The 23122-nt window shown below is 42.9% G+C and overlaps 1 protein-coding gene across 2 annotated transcripts in view; it reads right to left on the reverse strand.

Moving 5' to 3' along the window:
- Positions 1 to 23122, reverse strand: part of REPS2 (RALBP1 associated Eps domain containing 2) — a 236594-nt gene that overhangs the window by 144714 nt on the left and 68758 nt on the right. Inside the window, exons 2-4 of one of the 2 annotated variants that reach the window (XM_049766790.1) lie at positions 18379 to 18502; positions 5145 to 5293; positions 2377 to 2500 (exon numbers count right to left, since the gene is read on the reverse strand). In XM_049766790.1, coding sequence (XP_049622747.1) covers positions 2377 to 2500; positions 5145 to 5293; positions 18379 to 18502 — 397 coding nt within the window. Of the gene's footprint in view, positions 1 to 2376; positions 2504 to 5144; positions 5294 to 18378; positions 18503 to 23122 lie in introns of both variants that reach the window. The other variant, XM_049766789.1, reaches the window with a different exon arrangement.

Raw genomic sequence — 23122 nt, forward strand, 5'->3', positions numbered from 1 at the left:
ACATTCGGAGTATATGGGCAACACCAAAGATCAGACTCACAACCGCAAGGCAGCTGCTTTTTGCCACTAAGCAAAGCTCTTCCACTTTGCTTCGTTTCTTTTTGTTAAAGATGAAGGAAGTCTGAGGTATGGACAATCACAAGATAAGCTGCTCCAAGTCAAGAAAGAATGTGAGTGAACCCTTGTGACAGGGCAGGTGGAAGCAATTTTATTTTTATTCATTTATTTCCTCAGTGGACCATACTCTAACTGTAGCTACTATTGAGTGGGTCCTTGAAGGTTCATTATATATAGCAAGTATTTACTATGCATCATAATAGCAAAAATATAGTTTCCAAATGGTCCATACCATCTGGTATCTTAAGTGTTGCACACGAGTCTTATACTTACATGGTTCTTTTTTAAATAATTTCTTTTTTTAAGCACAATGGTTACAAACATGTTCATAGCTCTGTTTCCGTCATAAAATGTACATTCCCCCTTTCACCAGTGTAGCTTTCTCACTACCAATGTCCCCTAATCCCTACCTCCCCCACCCCGTCTTCAGGACAGGCATTCTATTTCTCTCTCTCTCTCTCTCTCTCTCTCTCTCTCTCATTGTCATGGTAGTTATTAATGTAGTTATTTCTCTAACTGCATTTACCATCTTTGTGGTAAAACATATTTTGATTTTTTTGGTTCTTTGGCCACATCTGGTGACGCTCAGGGGCTACTCCTGGCTATGTGCTCAGAAATCGCTCCTAGCTTTGGGGACTATATGGGACGCTGGAGAATCGAACTGCGGTCTGTGCTAGGCTAGCGCACACAAGGCAGATGCCTTATGGCTTGTGCCACCACTTCAGCCCCTACGACATAATTTGAAAGGAATGAGGCAAAATGGGGCCTAAAGTAGAAGGCATGAGTACAGATACCCTCATGGACTATCCAACAGGTAGAGAAGCAGCTAACTCTATAGAACCAAACAGGATTCACCTCTCAATTAAAAACCCACACATCATGCTGGCCATAGTACTCCACCTTCTTAGCCCACATGAGATTAGAAAATTGCTTAAAAAGTCAATTCTAAAACTCCAGAATCAGGCAGGAGACACTGGGAAAGGAAAATGAAGAATTTGCCACCTGACCCATCTCAGACACCCATGACAGTCTATGCTTGCAGGAGAACTGAGATTTCGTTGTTTTGCAGTAGCAACATTATTTTGCATGTTCACAGAACTTCATTGCCTTCTCGACTTAAGACTTAAGTCCCCACTAATGCACAAAGTCCCCCTGGCAGGTACTGTTACTCCCTTTTAAAGGAGAAGCCACCAGCCACTGTGCTTCGGAGACCTGGGTTGCCAAGGTCACAGAGCTGCTCCCAGAAACCTGTCTTCTGATTGTAATCAAAAGCCATTTCCACACTGCCACACCTGTCTTTCTCTGCAAGCTTACAGCCTCTCTTTGGGCCAGCACACATTTGCTTTTTTTTTTTCCTCTGTGTCCCTCTAAGAAGTCACCACTCTTTTCAGTGCAGCAGAAAAAGAAAAAAAATAAAGAAAATGGGTCATTATCCGTCACAGTCCACAAAATTCAAAGGGGGAGTTGCAGTTATTGGAAGCCCAGAGCCCTTCAATCAGGCTTATCTAAAACTAGCTCTTGAGCCCAGGGCGGGCAAGATGCTGCGACAAATGTACTGAGCTGTGAGCACTGCGGCCCGGGGTAGCAACTCTGCAAGTCATCCTCAGAACCCACAACCATCTCTTCACATGTGACACGGCCAGCATAGTGTGTGCACATGCATGTTCATGCATGCACACACACACTCACACAAGCAGCCAGCAAGCAGGCAATTCCCCAGCAGTTCAGCCCTGGGATACACGTTGCAGCAAAGCCCCTTCCAGGTGCCCCTCGTTCTTCCAAACACAGGAGCTAGCTATGTTCTCATATGGAATCAATCTTGAAAGGTCAAACTGGCCCTTTGGCTTTTGCACAGCTGTATGGTCAAGTGGTTCCCTCCACATACACACACCCCCAAAAAGCAGTCATTAATACAGGGGTTTATATAGAGAAATAAGAATCCCTCTCCCCACCAAAAAAAGCAGAAATCCTTAATATTAGCCAAATTCCTTTGAAATGAAATCTGCATAGGAAGAATCAAGTCCTCTGAATAGCTTGTTTACAAGTCTCAAGTTTGGAGCACAGGAGACATATTTCATTTCCTTTCTTTAAAATAAAAATCATATTCTCACTTGAGAGTATATAATTAAATCCAGTCAGGTTCCAAAGACAGAGGTAATTAAGCCCGAAGCCTGGGCAGCGGGTGGCGTTGCTGGCTGGGAGATAAGGAACTCAAAGACTGCCTGGCACTGCCCTGCTGGCCCCGAGGTTTGCTCTTACCTGGATGCGGCTGCTCGGCGCTGCTCCGCAGTTTGCTGTAGCCATGGCTCAAGGGCACCCTCTGGTAATGAGGCGGGGAAGAAGGAGGGGAGGCGAGGGGTGACATCGTGGGAGACGGTGCTTCCTGCTTCAAAGAACCAGAGCAGAGTTCAGAGATGGCACCGGAGGAGCCTGGTGCTCTGAGCTGCTGTTATGAAGTATAATGCAACTCTCCTGCTTGTGAGCTGGCTGATTCCAGAAAGGGAGGCAAGGATTCCTCCCAAAAAGCAGCACAGTTTCAAAGCAGGGGCTGAGGCTTCAGAAAGTCTCCAAGAGAACAGTCTCAGCTGGACCCCGCTCACCTAAATGACTAAAGCGAGCATCAGTCCTATTCAGTGGCACTAATAATATTTTCCTTCGGAAAATGAAAGATACCGATCACATGAAATGACATTCATTTCCCCCAATTTGGATCTCTTCGTGAAGAGACTCGACTCTCATGCATTAGTCAGGTCCCCGAGTTCCTGGATTTACTTGTAGCAAATCATCTCGCAAAGGTGGATACTAAAAATATTGTTCCATGTTTAATCCTAAATATTCCTAGATCTTATCATGCCAAAGGGAAATGCCAGCTCCCTGTATATGAGGAAGGGGAGAAGGAAGGGTGATCATACAAAACAATTCATTTTGGGGAAAGCACTCCAAGTAGTAGACTCATAAATACAAGGACACAATCTCCACAAGCTCTAATTTGAATCTCAACTAAGGTAAGCAGCCTTACCTGCTACTACATCCCTACCCCCTTTAAAAGCTACCAATAAACTAGTCACTTTAAATGGTGGCAATTTTGGGTTTGGGTTTTGAGCCACACCCAGCGGTGCTGAGGGCTTAGCCCTGAAACTGTGCTCAGGAATCCCTCCTGGAGAATTCAAATTTGACACCTGGCTCTGTGCTCAATGATCACACCTAGAAGTACTGAGTAAACTGGTCTCTTTGGAGCACCCCCACATAACAAGGTAAATGGAGGCAAATATCAGTTCAGAGACTAGAGGTGAGTTGGGAGTCTAAAGATCTACAAGTTGAAATGCTGATCAAATATTCTTTGAGAAAAATGAGTATTTGAGTGTGACCTCATAACCACTAACTGGGAGGACTAAGGAAAAGCCCCCTACAAAGAACCAGGATACATCTCAATCCTCTGGCCATGAAAAGGTCTCAAGACCTTGTCACAGAACATCCTCATCCCTCTTTAAAGGCTGGCAGAAAAACATGCCCAAGAGGACCCAGGAAAGAGTCCAATTCTCTTTCATCCCAAGCTTGAAGCCATGCTGGCTTAGAATATTGTACATAGGTTTCTGATGCTCCATTCTGAAAGTCCCCCTGTATGTTACATTAAAGTCACCAGCAAAAGTCTAGTTCCTGGGGCCAGAGTAATAGCACAGTGTAGGGTGTTTGCCTTGCATGCGACCACCCTGGGACAGACCTGAGTAAGATTCCTGGAATCCCATATGGTCCCCCAGGCCTGCTAGGAGTGATTTCTGAATGCAGAGCCAGGAATAACCCTTGAGCACCGCAGAGGGTACCCCCCCCTTAAAAAAAAAGCTTAGTTCCTGTCCTTTACAAATTTCACCCACTACAAGTTTCACCCACTTGACCCAATTTACCCAATTTTCTCCTGTTCCCTTCTGGGAAGGGCTATATTGTTCTGAAAAATATTGTCAGTTTTATTTCTTTAACATATCTGAATAAAATCATATGATTTATCTCATGGGACATAATTAGATCCACCCCCGTTGTTGTGTATGCTCCTTTTTCTATATGTGTCCCTGAAGAGTGACTTTACAGATATCATAATTACAAAAGCACCCATACAAGAAGATGTCCAAAAAGCACTGCACTTCCAAAATCTTAATAAGAAAGTCTGCAGCAAAACCCCATCTGTGCATTATTAGGGTGCACATGTAAATTCACTTGTCACTTTCATCCTTTGACAAACCCTGCAGTCTTAAATTTTTGGAGTCAAGTCTTCCTAAAAAAAAAAGATCGCATTTCTTAAATTCCAGAAGAATCTATATTGACTATAGCCTGGCTTCCTCACAACACAGTTATCTTAACTGAAAGTATGAGCATACACCCGTATTAAGAAGACTTGATTCTTATTAAACTCAATCTTCTGGGGGGATTAGGCTTTGTTTTTACTAACCATCACCTTGACAAATGTAATCAGTGCTCTGATTGTGGGAAAAGCTCCTTGTTCCTATTCTTGCCCCTAACCTATCCAACACATTTTTGAGGAAGGATTTCCTGGTTCCAGGGGTTCCGTAAATGCATATCTCTTTGATATAAGCCTCCAGGAGCCTTTCAGTATACAAATACTGAGTCACCTAGACTAGAGATTCACTCTTTTCCAGCATGAATAGGATATGAAGCAGCATCCTCCTAAGATATTTAACTAGAGACTTCTTTGCAGAGGGGGAAAGATCTCTAGAAGTTGCTTTTCAAAGAACCTATTTGAAAACACTGTCTAAAAAGCATGGAAGTATATGGACTCCCCTTCTTTTTAACAGTTTTATATTCAAGTGGGCTCACATGGACCCAAGAGTGACTTGTGGTAATTCCAAGGCCATAGGCTCTTGGTATGGCTACAAGGAAATTTTTCTGACTCATTTCTAAGTCTGTTACTGGCTCCCACAGCACAAGTTCATCAGAAGTTCGACCACAGATCTGTGGAGGCTTTGCTGTAAAAGGTCTCATACTGAGGATCGAAAGTGCAGGCTTGGAGTGTTTACCTGTTTATCCTCACCGTCCATTCTTTTGAAGGTATTTTTTTCCACGGCTAAATATGGAATCTGAACCTTGGTTCCAGGTGGCTCAGCTGGGTTCCCAAAACGGAGGTCGCCCTCACTCTTGGACACCAGAAATCGAGGCAGCGGCAGTTCTTGAAGAATCAGAATCAGAGAAGCTCGAGTGAGACTTCATTGGAAAACTGCAAAAGGGGGAACTTGGTAGCCAAAAGATGAATCATTATTTTGAGGGGAAAATTTCATACTACTAAACACAAGTTAAATTTTGGTCTAGACACAATGAGAATAACTCTAATAATACTGGCATTATAAAGAAAAAAATGTTACAGTGTGGCCCAAGCATTCTGGATTAACCTTTTTAACACTGTTGATTTATCAGAGATTGTAGTTGAGTTTCTGGTGAATTTCCTATTTAAGCGTTTGGTACACCAGCAAGAAAAAGGACATGACATTGCACAAATAGAGTAGTAAGTGATGGGGAGTGACAGGCCAAAGTTACATGGGGTGTATTATATAGCATACACTTTTAAATCTACATATACTCAATCGTCACAACTCAGTGACATAAGATTATCATTAGCCTTCTCTTTCAGAAGTGAAAACAGACAAGAAGGAAAGGAGGAACTAGTGCTTCCCAGATCCGGAGCAACAGTGCAGCAGATAAAACTTTTGCCTTGCATGTGGCCAACCATGCATGGATGGTTTGATCCCTGGCATCCCACATTCCCCAGAGCCCACCAGGAGTAACTCCTAAGTGCAGAGTCAGGTATAACCCTGGAACATCACTGAGTGTGGGTCAAAAACAGCAAAAATAACAAAAAATTAGTTCTTCCTACTCACCACCCTCCTCACCCACCCACCCTGCAAATCACCTTCCTTGGGCAAATTTACTAAGCCAAAATTTCTTGCTCTGTATAAAAAAATTCTTTAAGAAATTTAACTTGCAATCTCTGTTGTATTTTCAAAATGGTATAGAGTTTGAGAAACCAGCCCCAGATTTAACAAGATTCTACTGTCACAATCACTAGCCATATCCCCAATGCTACAAAGAGCTAAAATGCAACTGCCGGGGCTATTTACTGATCTTTCCAATTTTTGACAAAACTATTCTGGAAACGGAAATGATGCCCTGGCATAGCATAACAAATCCAACAAAATCACGGGGCACAAAAACCCTCCAAAAATTGCAATGGCATTATGGATTATGCGTAATGATTTCCATCTGTATCCATTGTTCAGGATAATACTCTGCAGTGTGCCTTTGTGTTCCCATCAGCTTTCCATTCCAAAAACACAGCTGTACTTGCAATGATTGATGCAGTGCTATAGCCAAAAAACATCTTAGTAACAGCAAGCAAGTAGCCTCGCTCCTGAGGCAAAGAAGGTCCAGAGTTTTCTAATATCCACAGTATGTTTATTTTTTAGTTGCTATGTCCACATTTGATTCAAAAAGTAGGCAATGTGACAAGCCCCTGCGTGATCAATCAAACAAGGGCCCAAGAGATATAAATAGCTAGCCAATCTGGAAAATTGAATTAAAACACGACAATGCAAATGGCTGCAATCTCAGTAGCACTCCAGCAGGAATGAAATTCGAAAGAAAAAGGCAAGAAAATCAAGACTTTTAGGAAAACAAAGATAAACTATATGAATCACCTATTTCAGGAAGGTATTTGTTCAGTCAGCAAACAGGATTGACAAAGACAGAACAAGATGACATAAAGTAATTTGCACCCTGACTTGCTCACAGGAGGATGATTACTTCCCAGGGCTGTCTGAGGAAGACAAGAAGTAACAGCTCAGCATCCAGAATCTCTCTAACTAGCCCTTTACTCTGGTGATCACCAGAGAACTGTGGAAAAATGTCATTCAAGCACAGTATTTTAATGAAAACCAACTCTCCCCCACCCCAAAATGTTTATTGAAACACTGTGATTTACAAAGTTGTTCATCATAGAGTTGTTTCAGACACAGAATGTTCCAACCAATGTCCCCTTCCCATCACCAATGTCTTCAAGGTTCCTCTCATCCCACAACCCTCTCTCTTGGCAGGTATATAACAAATTTATGACATATTCCTGGGGTCAATACAACTTAAAGAAATGGCAAATGGGATAATCAGAAAATAATCAATAAAAGTCAATTTCTGATGACTAGTTGCTATAGGTTTTTGACCCTTCTATTTTTTTGTTTTGTTTTTTTTGTTTTTATTTTGTTTGTTTGTTTGTTTTTGAGTCACACCTGGTGGTGCTCAGGGGTTACTCCTGGCTGTCTACTCAGAAATACCTCCTGGCAGGCACGAGGGACCATATGGGACACCGGGATTCGAACCAACCACCTTTGGTCCTGGATCGGCTGCTTGCAAGGCAAACGCCGCTGTGCTATTTCTCCGGGCCCGACCCTTCTTAATCTAGTAAAGGACAGCCAAATGCACCATGAGTGAATGCCATACTGTGCCACATTGAATCCCAGCTCTCATGCTAGGATTTAAACAGGGCTCCCTGATAGCTTTTAGAATGCACCACAGCCAGATGCTCATCTTCCTGGATACAGCCTTTCCTCAAGACTCTCTCCTGGCAAGGATTCTCTCTCCCTCACATATCTATCAAGCAGCTTAAGGCCCCAGTTTTGATCCCTAGCATAACCCCCCTCTAAAAGCAAAGAAATAATTTTCCTAGGTGTCTTTATTAATCAATAAAGTATCTACTATCTAGTGATATACAATTTCTCCAGATAAATCATTTGAACCCAGGAGCCATCATGATAGTACAATAGTTAGAGTATTTGCTTTGCAAAAGTATTTGCTTTGCACTCTACCGACCAGAGTTTGATCCCCTGCCATCCCATAGGATCATCCCACCAGGACTGATCCCTGAGCACAAAATCAGCCTTGAGCCCTACCCAGAATGGGCCCAAAACAAACATAAAAAATAAGTCATTTGAAACTCAAAGATTAAGAAACTTGCCTAAGGGGCCACAAATATGGTTCAGTGGTATTGCTCCCTCCCAGGGATGCTCAGGTGGCAGTTCAGTGAGAGTGACATACACAGGAATGGTCAGAGGTCTCATGGATTGTACCTGGCATTAATCAGAAAACCATGCCATGCTAAAGATCAAACTGGAGTCAGCTATTTGCAAGCTTAACTGTGTACCTTGAGCTGTGTACCTTGAGCCAAGCCCTAACCCTGCACCATTTCTCCAGTGTCAGCCTCCCTTTTTAAAACTTCTGTTCTAATTCCTAATGTTAAACTTATACCCTTCTTAAAAAGGAAGGAAAAAATCCTTTGCTTCCCTCTGTTAGATAAAGTCATGACAGAAGAAATCCTTGGCTTGCTCTTCAAGCCCCACTCTCACTTGAACATGTAACATGCTGGTTTGTTTCTATGTTTCTTTGCTCACTCTGAAGAAGTCTGTGTTCCTTCTTGAGTACATACTTTGTTTTGATTCAACTAAGTTCATAGCACTTATGGAGCCAGAGTGATAGCATAGCAGGTAAGGTGTTTGCATTGCACACGGCCAACCCAGGTAAGATCGATGCCAGCATTCCATATGGTCCCCTGATCACTGCCAAGAGTAATTTCTGAGTGCAGAGACAGGAGCAAGCCCTACATGCTGCCAGGTATGTCCATCCCCAAAAAACACAAAAACAAACAAAAAAGTATATAGCATTTAAGGCTTTGAGACTTGTTTTAAGAATATCTACAAACATGCATTCCATATAGCCAACACTCAAATTAAGATCTAACATTTCCATAGTGTAGAATTTTCCTTCACTTCCCCTTCCCATTGATTGTTTCCGTGTGGCCCTCTTGGCAACACTGATTCAGGTTTCTAAACCCATAGCGTACCTTTGCCATTGAGGAATGTCACCTACGGAAGTCAGACAGTATTAACCTGTGACAACATTTGTCCGTGATGATCATTCAATGCATTGTCTATAGATAGGGATCTTTCTTTCTGACTGTGATGGTGCAATCACTATTTACAAAACTATCGTTGGGTTTGTCAAATCTACTCTCTTGTGATGAATAATTTGAGTCTTTCCAGTTTGACAGTTTACCTTCATTATGAATAGTCTCTTACAAACATCCTTTTGTTTATAGAGGTGACACCAAGCAGTGCTTGAGCAGGAACCATGAAGGGCACTCATAGGAATACTCTGCCTGGTTGTGTGGGCCAGGTTTCGGACTTGGGCCCTCAGACATGTTGAAACATATTCTCTATTAGCTGCACCGTCCCCTTGCTCCTGTGCATGGTTTTCAATGGACATGATTTCATGTTTCTCACCTATGACCAAGATCCAACTGATGTCTGCTGTGAACATTAAAATGGATTTACACTTCTGAATGTATCAAAAAAATCCAATGAGTATTGTTGAATGTTATGTGACAATGATATAAAATCCTCATTTCCATATCTATAAATTAATTTTTACTGGCACCAAGCCAGGCTTCTTCTTTTACTGCCTGTATCTTATACTGTCTGTATCTTAGTACAATGGTAGCACTGGGTAGCAGCAATTAGCCTACAAGCCACAGAGTCTAAAATATCACTTCCAGCCCTTCACACAAAGTTTGCTGACTCCTGCCTCACATAGTTCATACTTCAGTTGTGACAATCCAAAATGTCACAGAAAGGTGGGGAGAGAGCTCATGGGCTATATATAGGCCTGTATTCAATCCCCAGCACCCAAGGTCCCTCGAGCACTGCTAGGAGAGACACTCAAGCAATGAACTGGGTGTAGTACTTAGCACCACAAGGTATGACCTAAAAAATAAAAGTGACCACATTAAAATGGGAAAACCTTTTGTGTGGAAACAAGTTATTATCTAATAGGGATAGAAACACAAGCATTTTATATTGCAGCAGTGCCTTACACCAACACTTGTCATAGTGACTAGACATAGGCTCCAGAAGATTGGACATTGGCCATTCACCCCTGAATCTTTGATCCCATCTATGGAACCAGCATGGTTTTCTATACCAGCACCAGGAATCAGTCTTCTACCAGGGATGACCCTAATGCTGCCCTGGCACTGACTTGCTCCAGAGTGGGTTCAGATGACACACTGATGACTTGGTAACAGCAACAACTTGCTTTCAGGTCAGGGCTCCCTGCATTGTCACCTAATGGTGAGATGAGACCAGAAGACACTCCATGTCACCCTGATTTCAACATAGGATCATTTAAAAAAACAGGATCTCTAAGTACAGAAACTGACTGCAACAACCGTGATTGTGAAGAAGTTTTACTGGAACCACAGAGAAAGACTTTGAAATTAGACAACTTAGTAAGCCTGGAGCCTGTAGTTGGTCTTATGCCAGGATGCATCATGGGTAAGATCTGCCTGTTTTTTAGGCCAAAGGTTTGTCCTTTCTATTTACCCCATATTTTGCTGTGCCTATGCAAAAACAAACAAACAACCTCCCCACATGCCTTTTTTTTAAATTAGACTTTTTAAATCTCTTATCTTTTAAATTGGGGCTCTGGACTTTTTCATAGAATCTTGGGACATGGATTACTTTATTTTACCACATATTCCCGCATTTTTCTATAAAATTAAGAAGAAAGAATCAAAGAAATGCTGGGGGCCAGGGGCCAAGTGGTCTCGAATGTATTAACAAGGAAATAAATAAGGACAGAAGTAAATATCCAAGACAAAGTGAATAATAATATAATCAAGGGACCTACACTTTAGCAATCTAAATTTAAAGGGGCCTGTTATACTGGCAGGCCAGGGAGCAAAGGGTGGTGGTATAGGATGCACTCCGGGGCTATTGGTGGAGGGAGGTTGACACTGGTGATGGGAAGGGCCCTGGCTCATTGCATAGCTCAAATTCAACTATGAAGGATTCTATTGATCACTATTCTTTCAATAAAATAAAATTTAAATCACTATTCTTTCAATAAAATTAAATTAAAAAAATAAGTGACCAGCCAAAGCAATAACACAGTGGGTTGGGTGGTTGCCTTCCACACGACTGACTCAGGTTTGATCTTCAGCATCCCATATAGTCCCCTGAACCTGCCAGGAGCGATTTCTGAGTGTAGAACCATTTCTGGGTGTGGCTCAAAAAAAAAAGTAAAATAAATAAAAAACATGACCACACAAATGCCACCTAAGAGACAGAATCACCTGGGATAAAAACAATAATTTTACATAAAAATAAACATAAAATGATTTCACTCACTTGTGGGATATAAAAAAAGATAGTATGGTAATATTCAGAGACAATAGAGATAAAGGCCAGGAGGACCATTTCACGGTAGGAAATTTGCCACAAATAATGGAGCAGTACAGTTAGGGTAGAGAAGGGACCATTACAGTAATAGTAGTTAGAAAAAATGTGGTGGACAGAAATGGGGTGCTAAAAGGGGATAAAGTGATATGCATGATACATACCCCTTCATTAACAGTAATGCACACCAGTGTCAAAAAGGGAAAAAGGGAGAGGGTGGAAGGAAGAGAGGGAAGGAGGAAGAGAAGGAGAAAGAGAGGAGGGTGAGAGAAAAAGAGAGAGGAAGAAAAGAGAAAGAGAGAGGGAGGGAGAGAGAGGGAGAGAAGGGGGGTAGAGAGAAAGAGATGTCTGCCCAGAGGCCAGCAGGGGAAAGGTGGGAGGGAAATTGGCGATATTGGTGGCCAGAACCTGCACTAGGGAAGGGTAATGTACAATGTGTCTGAAAATAATCATGAACAATTTTGTAACCATGGTGCTGAAATAAAGTAATTATTTTTTGTAATTCCATTGACAAAAAAAGAAAAAGAACCCAATAATTATTCAAATAAATTGCCTTTGGATCTTTGTGATGATGGACTTAGGACCATTAACAGTAGTTCACAAATTTGGGGGCTTCAGTAACACTTAAAATCCCCCACTCACCCAAAGAGATCAAAGGAATCAACAATAATGTTGCCAGCATTTTATTAAGCTAAGAATTTTACCCCCAAACTATTCACTCATTACTAATTTCACAAATGGGCATTTAACAAAAGGACAAAGAAAATCCATCTTGGAAGTGATTAGGCTTCATTTCATAAATAACTCACTCTTTTGTCCTAATTCTTTTTCCTTTTGGTACAAACAGGACTAGACTGCCCCCAGGCCTGGACCCATTATGGTGATCACAGCATAGTGGGGGGTTCTCCAAAAAGCCACCTTGGGGAAGAAAAAACTGCCATTCTTTCTCTCTCAGTGGAAAGTGTCATTTCTTTCCCTTTATGAAGGTTAGCGCGCATTGTCACTGCTGCAATATCCTGAGACATGCTGCGACCCTATCACATGGACATGCTCAAGTCTTCCATGAAGACCAAATACACAGATAAAGCAGCAAGCATGTATGTCGCACTAGAATGCTTGCATGTCTCCATCTAAATCCCAATATATGTGGTTTCCTGTGCAATTCTCTTGACGCTTTTAAAACATTATTCCAGGAAAGGGTCCATAAGCTTCAGAACCAGAGATTCTGTCTCCATGGGGTCTCACAGCCCTCACAGCTGGTCCCCAGAAAGCAAACAAACAGCAGCTCTCAGGACAGGCTTTGCCATGTGCTCTCCTCATCAGGAATTCCCTACTGGTCCTCAATTTTCACCCTCTTCCTTCCGCCTGCAGTCAGCCAGCACTGTCACCATCTGTTTCAGCCGGAAACTGCTCTGTGCCAACAGTGGGGGCGGCACTCGGAGGCCAAGTAAATGTGGGGTTGACCCCAGAACGGCCTTGGAGACATGTGCTCTGGGGTGTCTTTGGCTGCTCCCCAGTTCAGGCTCTGCTAGAGCTCAGGACATGTTCAGAGTTAAATACATTCATTTCTAGCTCTTAGAAATGCTTCACTCGGCTATCCAAGGAAGACATGATTAGCCCCAGGGACACAGAAGAATCTGGGGGCGGGGAAGGGGTCCTCAGTACCTCCAGGCCTGCTCTGCACAGCATCACCTTCAAAATAGCTGGAGTGGTCCTGGGTCCCAGAGCACTGCTGGGGAGCTCCACACCCAAATGCTGAACTGTAGGTTGCAATCCCTGACTAATGAAATGAGTTTCTGGCAGTGGCCCCAGACACCTGCACTTCTTGTTGCTCAAATATTTATCTGAAAGCTCGCCAGGTGATTCTCACATAGAGAGAGAAGCTGGGAAACAGAGCCTGAGAAAAAGGAGTTTATCCAACCCTCTCAGAGACTCCAAATCAGCCTGAACTGCTATTATAACAGATGAACGCCAAGCACTGCAGTGCAGTTTAGTCCCTCCCTTCCTCCCTTCCTCCCTCCCTCTCTCCCTCCCTCCCTCCCTCCCTCCCTTCCTTCCTTCCTTCCTTCCTTCCTTCCTTCCTTCCTTCCTTCCTTCCTTCCTTCCTTCCTTCCTCCATCCCTCTCTTTCTTCCTTCCTTCTCTGAGCAAAGCTACCAGAAGTGCTCCCTGCCCTGCATGCAAGTTGACTAAGGAAGAAGACGCCCCACCCCCCCCACCAATCCCTTGAACCTGAAAAAGAGGATTGACAAACTCTGACTAATGCTAGGAGGAAGCAGGTGCTGAGAGAGAATAAACAGGCCAAAGGGCCACTAGTGCCCCCAGGGAGGTCTTCTGTCTTGCTTTTCTATTGCTTCTTGATTCAGTATTTTACACTTCTGAAAAGATAGCTCTGAACTTACAGAAAATGGCTAGCTACTAACTAATTATCTTCAAATAGCAATGCAAATAAATTTCATCTGAGGAGAGTATAATAACCAAGTCACAGTTTTACTGCCCTTTAGGGAATTCATCAAATTTCCCGGTAATTTAGAGATCTTATTCCAGCTTTGTTTCTTTCCATGACTATAATACTTGGGACACCCTGTGCTTGATGCAGGTTCCTTCAACCAGCTTCCCCTAGGCTGATACCTTTGTTCAATAGTTTAAATGCCAGGGACCCACCTTAGAGAGGATGATGAGGACCATGTTGGCCCATGAGACATTAAGGAGAGCCAGCTACAGGAAGACAGAGGTGAGAATAGATAGCTTGGATCTCAGACCTGGAGAGAACCTGGCATGTGCTCCGTAGCTGCAAAAAAGATCTCACAGAAATAACTAGAAGGCCAGTGGGAGGAAGGGAGAGAGGTCTGAGAAGCAGATGGACAGTCCATCAGAAACTAGATTCTAGAAAAAAGAAACTAAATTCTACAGATCAGCAGGGAGACTGACTTTGGGGCTAAGTACCAAAATAAAGAAAAAAACCACAGGTCTTGACTTTAATGAGAAGAAGAAAATGACGTGAGCCTCTGAAACAACGGACCATGGCTGTGTGGGAAGAGAGACTGAAAGTGAAAGGAGAGGAAGGCCCATAACCAGTGACAGAGCCACTGTGGCCTCCTTGTGTGAAGCTCCAGGGAGCTGGGCCTGGAGGAAGCAGAGCTGGAAGAAGCAAGACTGGGCTGGCACTGCCAAAGGACTCCGCAGGGAATAAGGGACAAGGGAAAAATCAGAGATGATTTGGGGGCTCCTGGCTTGAGCAAGTGTAGCTGGTACTGGCAGTTCCCAGAATGGGGTTATAGGTGAACCCACACATCCAGCTGCCACTCCAGAAGGGCAGCGTCACCAGTCTTTGGGCCTGCCAAGGCCATTGCAAGGGGCAGATTAGATTCTCACAAAACATTCAAGGTTTGTGCATTAAACATTAAGCCAGTAGATTCCAATCAACAACATGGAAAACATTTCAGGGCCATTTCAAACCTGACCCAAGTCTGCCATCATTCTGAACATAAACAGATGCTGATGACTTTCTTAAGCCCTCAGGAGTGAAGCCAGCAGAGATGGAGAGCTCAGGTAATGTAGAGGCCTTGAGAAAAAGCCCCCTCCTGCCTCAAAAGTAAAAGGTAGGGGAGGCGCTTGCAAAACACCTTCTATCTGTGAAAAAGTGCTAACCCTTGACACAAGCGAGAAAGACCTTCAGGCAACTCTCTCCCTCACCAGAAGTGAAACCCTGAAACTGGGCAGGAGTCAGAGGTAAGACTTCTAAGTGAAAGTGAGATAAAGTACCAGTAAGTTATTTTTTTATTTCATATAGGACAAGGTACCTTTTTGTTCTGGATAAAGTTGGAAGACACTACAGTCAAGTTTAAAGGTTCCATGTAATGAAATGGAAACAACAGTGCCAAACCCAAATACGCACTTGATGTGGTATAAGTCTTGCTTTTCAACTGGGTCCTCCCCAACAACGGACCTCTGCTGGAGATAATTGGCCCAAGACAATGATGCAGGCCTAATGGCTTAATGCTATGGTCTGAAGGTACATGGGGACCATGTGGTTTAAGAATCAAACTCAGGCCCCCCTGTGACTTGACATTCATAGAAACCAACGACTTACACTCTATCCAAAGTGAGGCCCCCTCAAAACACCTATTACAAAGAGCTAGTGACATCATCTCAGGGGATGTATTCGGGGGCAGATTTTTTTCCACTTAAAAATTATACTGGAGCCTTAAGCAATAGTACAGCAGACACTTGCCTTGCACACAGCTGAACCTGGTTCCATTTCAGCATCCCATATGGTCCCCCAAGCCTGCCAAGAGCAGTTTCTAAGTACAGAGCCAGAAGTAACCCCTGAACTTTGCCAAGTGTAGCCCAAAAACAAACCAAAAAACACAAAGCCAACCAGGGTTTGATCCCCATGGCACCCCATATGGTCCCCTAAGAACTTCGAGGAGTGATTCTGGAACACAGAGCCCAGAGTAATCCCTGAGCACCACAGGTTATGGCCCTCTAAAGAAAGAACTATAGGCTGAGTACCAGAGGTGTGGTTCACTAGTAAATCACAGTTTATTCCTCAGCATAAGACATATTAATAGACAGAGGGGCCAGAGGGATAGCACAGCAGTAGGCATTTGCCTTGCACGTGGACAACCCGAGACAGACTCGGGTTTGATCCCCGGCATCTCATATAGTCCTCCAGCCTGCCAGGAGCAATTTTGGAGCTCAAAGCCTCAGATCCAGGAGCCACCCCTGAGCACTGCCGGGTGTGGCCCAAAAAAACAAAAACAAAAACAAAAAGACATACTAACAGGCAGAAATGATAAAACAATTGCACTTGGCCATATCATAGTGCACAGAAAATAATCGCAAGACAAAGCTACTTTGTGCAAAGCAGAAAAACTGGAGACTACTAGCTCCATCTTCTAAGCTTATGACCTTCAACAAATGAATCGATGTCCTGGATCTCCAGGGCCACACAGGTCTGTGAAGATTCCATAATGGAATCTGGGGCTCACCAAAGGCAGCTCTGCCCTCCTAGAAGGCAAACCACATCATTCCTGGCCCACTATGTCAGTCAGTGAAGCCACATGCTGGGTGCTATAGGATGTAAACTGCAGCCAGGACCATCCATTCCACCACTATGAAGAGAAACTCTGCTGGAGAAATATGGGTACAAGGACTGTTTTGGCGGCTGCCTGGAATGGCAATGAAAAGCTACTGCATAGAGGGCAGCTGCACCATGGGGAGCTCTGACCTACTACAGAGCAGGAAAGTCTTGTCATGGCACAGACACTGCTGTGATGCTTGTTACAGAAAGAGAGACCCCCAGTTCCCTGTCGCCAGCTGCCCAGCGCAGCTCCATTTTAACAGTCACCATCCAACATTCTACGCATTCCTGCCATTTCCAGGGGTTCTCCTTTAAAACTGGGCGCCCAGCATTTTTTACAGTGCCATAAACGAGCCTGGAATTAACAGGCTGTGCCTGGACCCAGGGTCAAATGAGTACCCTGAAAAGGTCTTAAATAAACAGAGAGCACCCACTGGCGTAAGTGGGAGTGCAAGATGTTCGTCTCATCTTAGCGGACACAAAAGAGCTTTAAATTAACAAGACATCTCTGGGAAACAGATGGGAATCCTCTGATACTCTGTTTGATAAGAAACACAAAGACCCAATTTTCCTATTAAAAACTCGTGCACACACACACAGACACACACAGAACCAACCATGTTAAACTTAGTCCTATATTAAGTTCCTCCCACAGCCAAGGGAGTTTGTCTCTTCCACTTTACACTGAACATTTCAATCTTTCTGAGTCTGAGCAGCTTCATTATTTGATATTTTCATTCCTGAATGTACTGAACCTGGGAACCAGGGACCCACATAGACACCCCATCACCACGTTCACCGCTCCTATATCATGATCACAGCTTCTCCTGGGTCATGAAAACTGACAAAAGCCAAATGATGTAAAGGTCGTGAGGGACACGTGAAGGAGTAGTTGGCACAGTACACAGCCCTCTGGGTGGTTAGTGAGTGATGGCTCCATTTCCCTGACTAGGATGTTGGCAGCTCTTTGCAGCTGTCCTCCGAGAATCCAAAGATGAACCCTACAGCTTGAACTGCAGACGTGAACCAGGGACAGCCCAGGACAGCTGAACCGCTCGTGGTTTTCATCGCAAACTCAGGGAAAAGGAGAAGTTTCTTGCACAGCTGTGAGAACACATGAAAGTCGTTTGCGCGGAAGAGATGAACTCGGGACCTCAGCAGATCCCTGGCACCATCGTCTTCATAAGGAATTGTAAAACCAATATTGAGATGGTTCAGATACATGCTACGAAGTGCAGGGGGCTCTGCTTCTGGTTTCCGTTCTGCAAAGTACCCAGGAAAATGAGAGATGGGAGGCAGGGATGGCAAGCTGAGAAAACGTATTCTGAAAACCTGGAGAAGATAAATTCATCCGGGCACAAGTACAGTCGCCCCGGGAGGAAAAATCAAAGGAAAAAAATCAGTAGCCCTGAAGAACTTGTTGGTGGTTAGAAGAGTAGGAATTGGAGAGTTGAAGGGCGGTCCTATGTGATGACAGGCAGTGAGAAAGGAAAGGGGCAAGAGGCACAGTTTCCCTCAAACACCCATTTCTTCACATTCCCTCACAAAATCTCAAGCCCCAAGGGGAAGATTAACTCAAGTTATTATTTTGCCACAGGCTCTAGAGAGAGGTTACTGTCCCAGTCTCTTCCTGCTGAAGTACAAACTATTTTAAACTGCCAGTCAGCTCCAAGGAACACAGCTCGGGTCACTGAATATTATTTTCCCATTTGAAAAAGGAAAAAAAGAAACTCAAGATCCCCGCAAGGTGATATTTACTTTTACAGGAAGATCTGGAAGAAGCCAGGAGAAATTCCCCCAGAGCTTATAAAACAGGACTCAACCCCACTATACATGACTCATCAATAAATCACCAATTGGGGACAACTGGCATAAATTCAAGTGAGATACTTACCACATTTAACACTCTCTAGTCGCACGGGGAGGCCAGACTGAGCTGCTGCAATTAATTTCAAGGCAACATAAAACTGTGTCGGACCAAAATATCCAACCCGCTTGGCACCACACAATTCTGTGATCTGCAAACAGACAAGAAACATGCTGCTGAAAACTTCATTTCATAGTAGGAAAATGAGACAAGATACACTGTAACCTTGAGGATTTCACACAGCAGCACCCCCAAAAGTCCCGTGGGGGGGACTTCCGCATAGGCACAAGATAGGGTTCCTGAGCCTCTAGATCACAGGGAGATTTCAATTCGGATAATTAAATCCTCACTCCTCAGGAGGTCTCAGGCCTAAATGATTTTTCCTTCTCCTTTGAAGATAAAAATAAACTGGAAAAATGGCTGTGACTCTTCAGCTAATTTTTTCAGGGGGTGGATTCTAATGTACAAAATCTAGAAAGTCACTGGGGTGAAAAGAGATGATTACTTTATTATCACAACTGGTGGATTATCCAAGATGATCAAAATGCAGAGTGAATTCTTTCTAAGGTGGTCAGCCTAATTCTTTCTTTCTTTTTTTGGTTTTTGGGTCACACCCGGCAGTGCTCAGGGGTCACTCCTGGCAGGCTCGGGGGACCATATGAGATGCCGGGATTCGAACTAATGACCTTCTGCATGAAAGGCAAACGCCTTTCCTCCAAGCTATTTCTCCGGCCCCCAGCCTAATACTTTTTTAAAGCCATATCATTATAGCTTACTTAGAGAGATGACCAAAAAAAAAAAAGTACCATACAAATATTTTCATTTGCAGATCTAACTACATATGCAATTGACAGTTTACAAAAGGACAAATTAAATATTCAGTGAATTTTAAGACATCAGTTCAAACAGATACCCTGAAATTCAAATAACAGTAACTCTAAAAAAATAAAAATAAAACCCTCCCAATATCATCTGTCTCAAAGAAAAACATATTCTTCTAGAAACATCATATAGCATACATATGTTTTCTGGTTGTTTATTCAATACTTTTAACAAATAGACTGTCAGATACTGTTTATTAAAACTACCTCATCGGAAAAAAAAATCTACCTCATCAGGGCTGGAGCAATAGCATAGCAGAGAGGGAGTTTGCCTTGCAAATGACTAGAAGGAAAAGAGTTGGGTGTGAACCCAGGCCTGACCATTAATTAGCTTCTTAAGATACTTAAGTCCTGGGGCCGAGTGATAGCACAGCAGTAGGGCGTTTGCCTTGCACGAGGCCAACCCGGGATGGACTCCAGTTGCAATTCAGGCATCCTATATGGTCCCCCGAGCCTGCCAGGTGCGACTTCTGAGCACAGTGCCAGGAGTAACCCCTGAGCACTGCCAGGTGTGGCCCAAAAACAAACAAAAAATATACTTAAGTCCTCAGTCCTCAGTGTCTTCACAAATAAAAATGTACTCATTCTCGTGAGAGCAAAACAGCAGTGCTGGTAAAAGTGTACATTCATTACACACACCAGGGTCTATTTTATTGGTCTCAGTTTGTTATTGCATAATAGAAAAACCTGAGGAGAAAAACATAGACACCTAGTCCCCACCTACAAAAACAGAGCTTTAATTGGCCATTGATGTGGTCCAGGCATGGGTATCTGGGGAAAGTTTATATGGCAATTCTACTATGAAGCTCTGGTGGAGAAGCCCCACTGCTGACTGACATTATTCTCTCTAGGCTTCAAGGATCATCCAAACGCAAATGGTCCTCAAGTTATTCTCTCCAAGCCTACCATCTGGGCTGCTGCATGCACTTTTCCAAAACCCTGCTGGGTAATTCAGCTGTACCTGGCTACCTGAAGTCATCTCAGAGAATAAAGAAGCCTCAGATCAAAGCATGAAATGTGCCTGTTCCCATACATAGCTCCTTGTACCTGATCATTTCTCTGCAGCCTTGACCTCAATCACTGACCTCAATCAGGCATATCAGAAACTTATCTTTAATCCTAACCATATCCACTTGAGTCTACCATAGAATCATCTCCAGGACCCAGAGTTTTTCCTTTGTTTAATCTTCCCCTAATACAAGCACATCTTGGAGAAATTGTGGGTTCAGTTCCAGACCATAGCAATAAAAGAATATTGTAATAAAGTGAGGCAGATTAAATTTTTCATTTCCCTGTGCAGATAAAAGTTATTCAGTCTATTAAGTTTGCAATGGCATGTGTCTTAAAAAAAGAAAAAAGATAAAAAAGGACATACTTTAAGTTTTATAAAAATACTGCATTGCTTTAAAAATGCCAGCCACCAAAACCAGAGTAAAAGGGCACTGCATTGCACATGGCCAACCCTGGTTTGATCCCCAATACCCCATATGGTTTCTCTCAGAACTGGCAGAAGTGATCCCTGAGCATAGAGCCAGAAATAAGCCCTGAGCACTGCTGGATGTGGCACCAAAACCAAAAAGAAAATGCCAGCCACCATCTGGGCCTTCAGCAATTTGTGACCATTTTACCAGGGGGTGGGGAGTCTTTAATAACCGTGAAGCTCAATAAAGCAAAACACACTAAAACGAGGCCTGCCTGGGTCTCACCTGGCAACCAGGAGATAATGTTTAAAATAGAATTTGTGCGTTTAACCAGGCAAGAACATATTTCTTTTTAAGTTTTTTTAACTTGATTCCATTAATTGGGGTTCTCACAACAAACGGAGCTGGCACTCCTCCTGTGGGAGGAAAAGAACTTGGGTGCGATTTTTAGATCAAATCAACATCACAATTGATCAGAACTATTCCGTAGATGAAATGCTGCTCTTGGAAACTTAAATAATCTTTTCTAGTCGTTTAAATATTTATCTTGTTAGTGCAGCTTTACTATTCATACAGAAGAGCCTACATATCATAAGTGTCGAGTATCTATTTCGAGGGGTTTTCTTAAACTAAGAGACACAACTGGCATCCACCTGGAGCCATCAAACATGACAGCCTTCTAGAAAACAAGCACTTCACTGCAGTGTCTTCAACCTCTGCCCACACACCATCTTTCTGACTTCTAATACCACAGATCAGTATAGTTTTGCCTATTTTTGAACTTGGTATAAAAGGAATCAGACGACGTCCTCCCTCAAGTCTGGATGCTTTCTTCCGTGTTGTTTGACATTCCCCTCAGCCATTTCATGAAACTGTGATTCACTCTTTTCTAGTTATTATGTAAGGTTTATGTGACTGTCTTATAAATTATTCTGCTGCTGAGCAATCCGTGATATTCTAGTGCTACTGTGATATTCATACACATGAAACACATGGACACGGAATACATCTCTCTGTGGTTTACTCGTAGGAGTGGTAATGGCTGACTTATCAGCTATGCATTATGTTCGGCTTTAGTAAACACACTGAATTAGTATTTGAAAGTCAGATTGCCGAGTACCCTCAGCAAAACTTGGTTTTTTAGGCTTTTATGTTTTCACTGTGTTGATAGGAGTAGATTCTTCTGAAGGTTTAGTCTGCATTTTTCTAAGAACCATGAAGTTTATTGTATTTTCAGATGACATTTTTCAGATGATCATAAGCCATTTACATATAACTGATTCTCTATTAAGCACCATGAAATAAAGATGTAGCTCATTCTTTCATTCCCTCTTACTCCCTGTCACACAGTTTATACTTGATAAATAATGCCTGAATAATTTTCTTCCATCTCTCTCAGTTTCTTTTCCAATTGTAGTTCATCCTTCATAGTGCCACTATACTCCTTTCAAAAGCTGACAATATAAGGACACCCCCAAAACTGGAAGAAAATATTTGCCCATCTCCCATCTGATAAAGGATTAATATCCAAGATATATAAAACACTGTTCGCACCTTTCAAAAAAAAGTTCAACATCATCAAAAAATGGAGAAGCACAGGTGAGCAGAAATTTTCACACACAAACACACACACACACACACCAACAAACATACGGATAGCCAAAAAACATGAAAAATTTTCTACATCACTTCTCGGGGAAATTCAAGTCAAAACAATAAGAAATATCACCTCAGATCAGTGAGACTGACACACACCACATACAACAAAAACAACCAGTGTGGGCGTGAAATGTGGAGAAAAGGGCCCCTCATGCATTGTGGATGGGAATACTAACAAGTTCAGGCTTTTGGAAAACAATATGGACACTGCTCAGAAAGCCCAAAATTGTTCTTCCATATGACTCACCAATTCCATTTCTTGGAAACCCCTATTCAGAAAAGACATGTGTACCCTTTATATTCACAACACTATTCACAATAGCAAAAATCTGGAAACAACCCAAGTGCCCAAGAGCAGATGAGTGAATAAAGAAACTAAGGCACATATAATATATATGTATGTAAGTATATATACACACAATGGAATATTACTCAACTGCCAGAAAAGAAGAAATCATGCAGTTTTCTACTACATGATCCGTATCTCCAGATCCATATCTGGAGAGTTTCAAACTGTGTGAACGTTAGTCAGAAAGAAAAGACAGACAGAATGATTACTCTCATATGTGGGCTATAAAAATAAGAAGTTTTCTTGTTTTGTTTTGGTTTTGGTTTTTGGGTTACACCCAACAGCACTCAGGGATTACTCCTGACTCTACGCTCAGAATTCACTCTTGGCAGACTCGGGGGACCATATGGGATGCCGGGATTTGAACCACCATCCTTCACATGCAAGTCAAACGCCCTACCTCCATGCTATCTCTCCGGCCCCTAAAAATATGAAGTTATAAAAAATGCTCAAAGCATAGC

The sequence above is a fragment of the Suncus etruscus genome, chromosome X, assembly GCF_024139225.1.
Source record: "Suncus etruscus isolate mSunEtr1 chromosome X, mSunEtr1.pri.cur, whole genome shotgun sequence".
In the NCBI taxonomy this organism is placed as follows: domain Eukaryota; kingdom Metazoa; phylum Chordata; class Mammalia; order Eulipotyphla; family Soricidae; genus Suncus; species Suncus etruscus.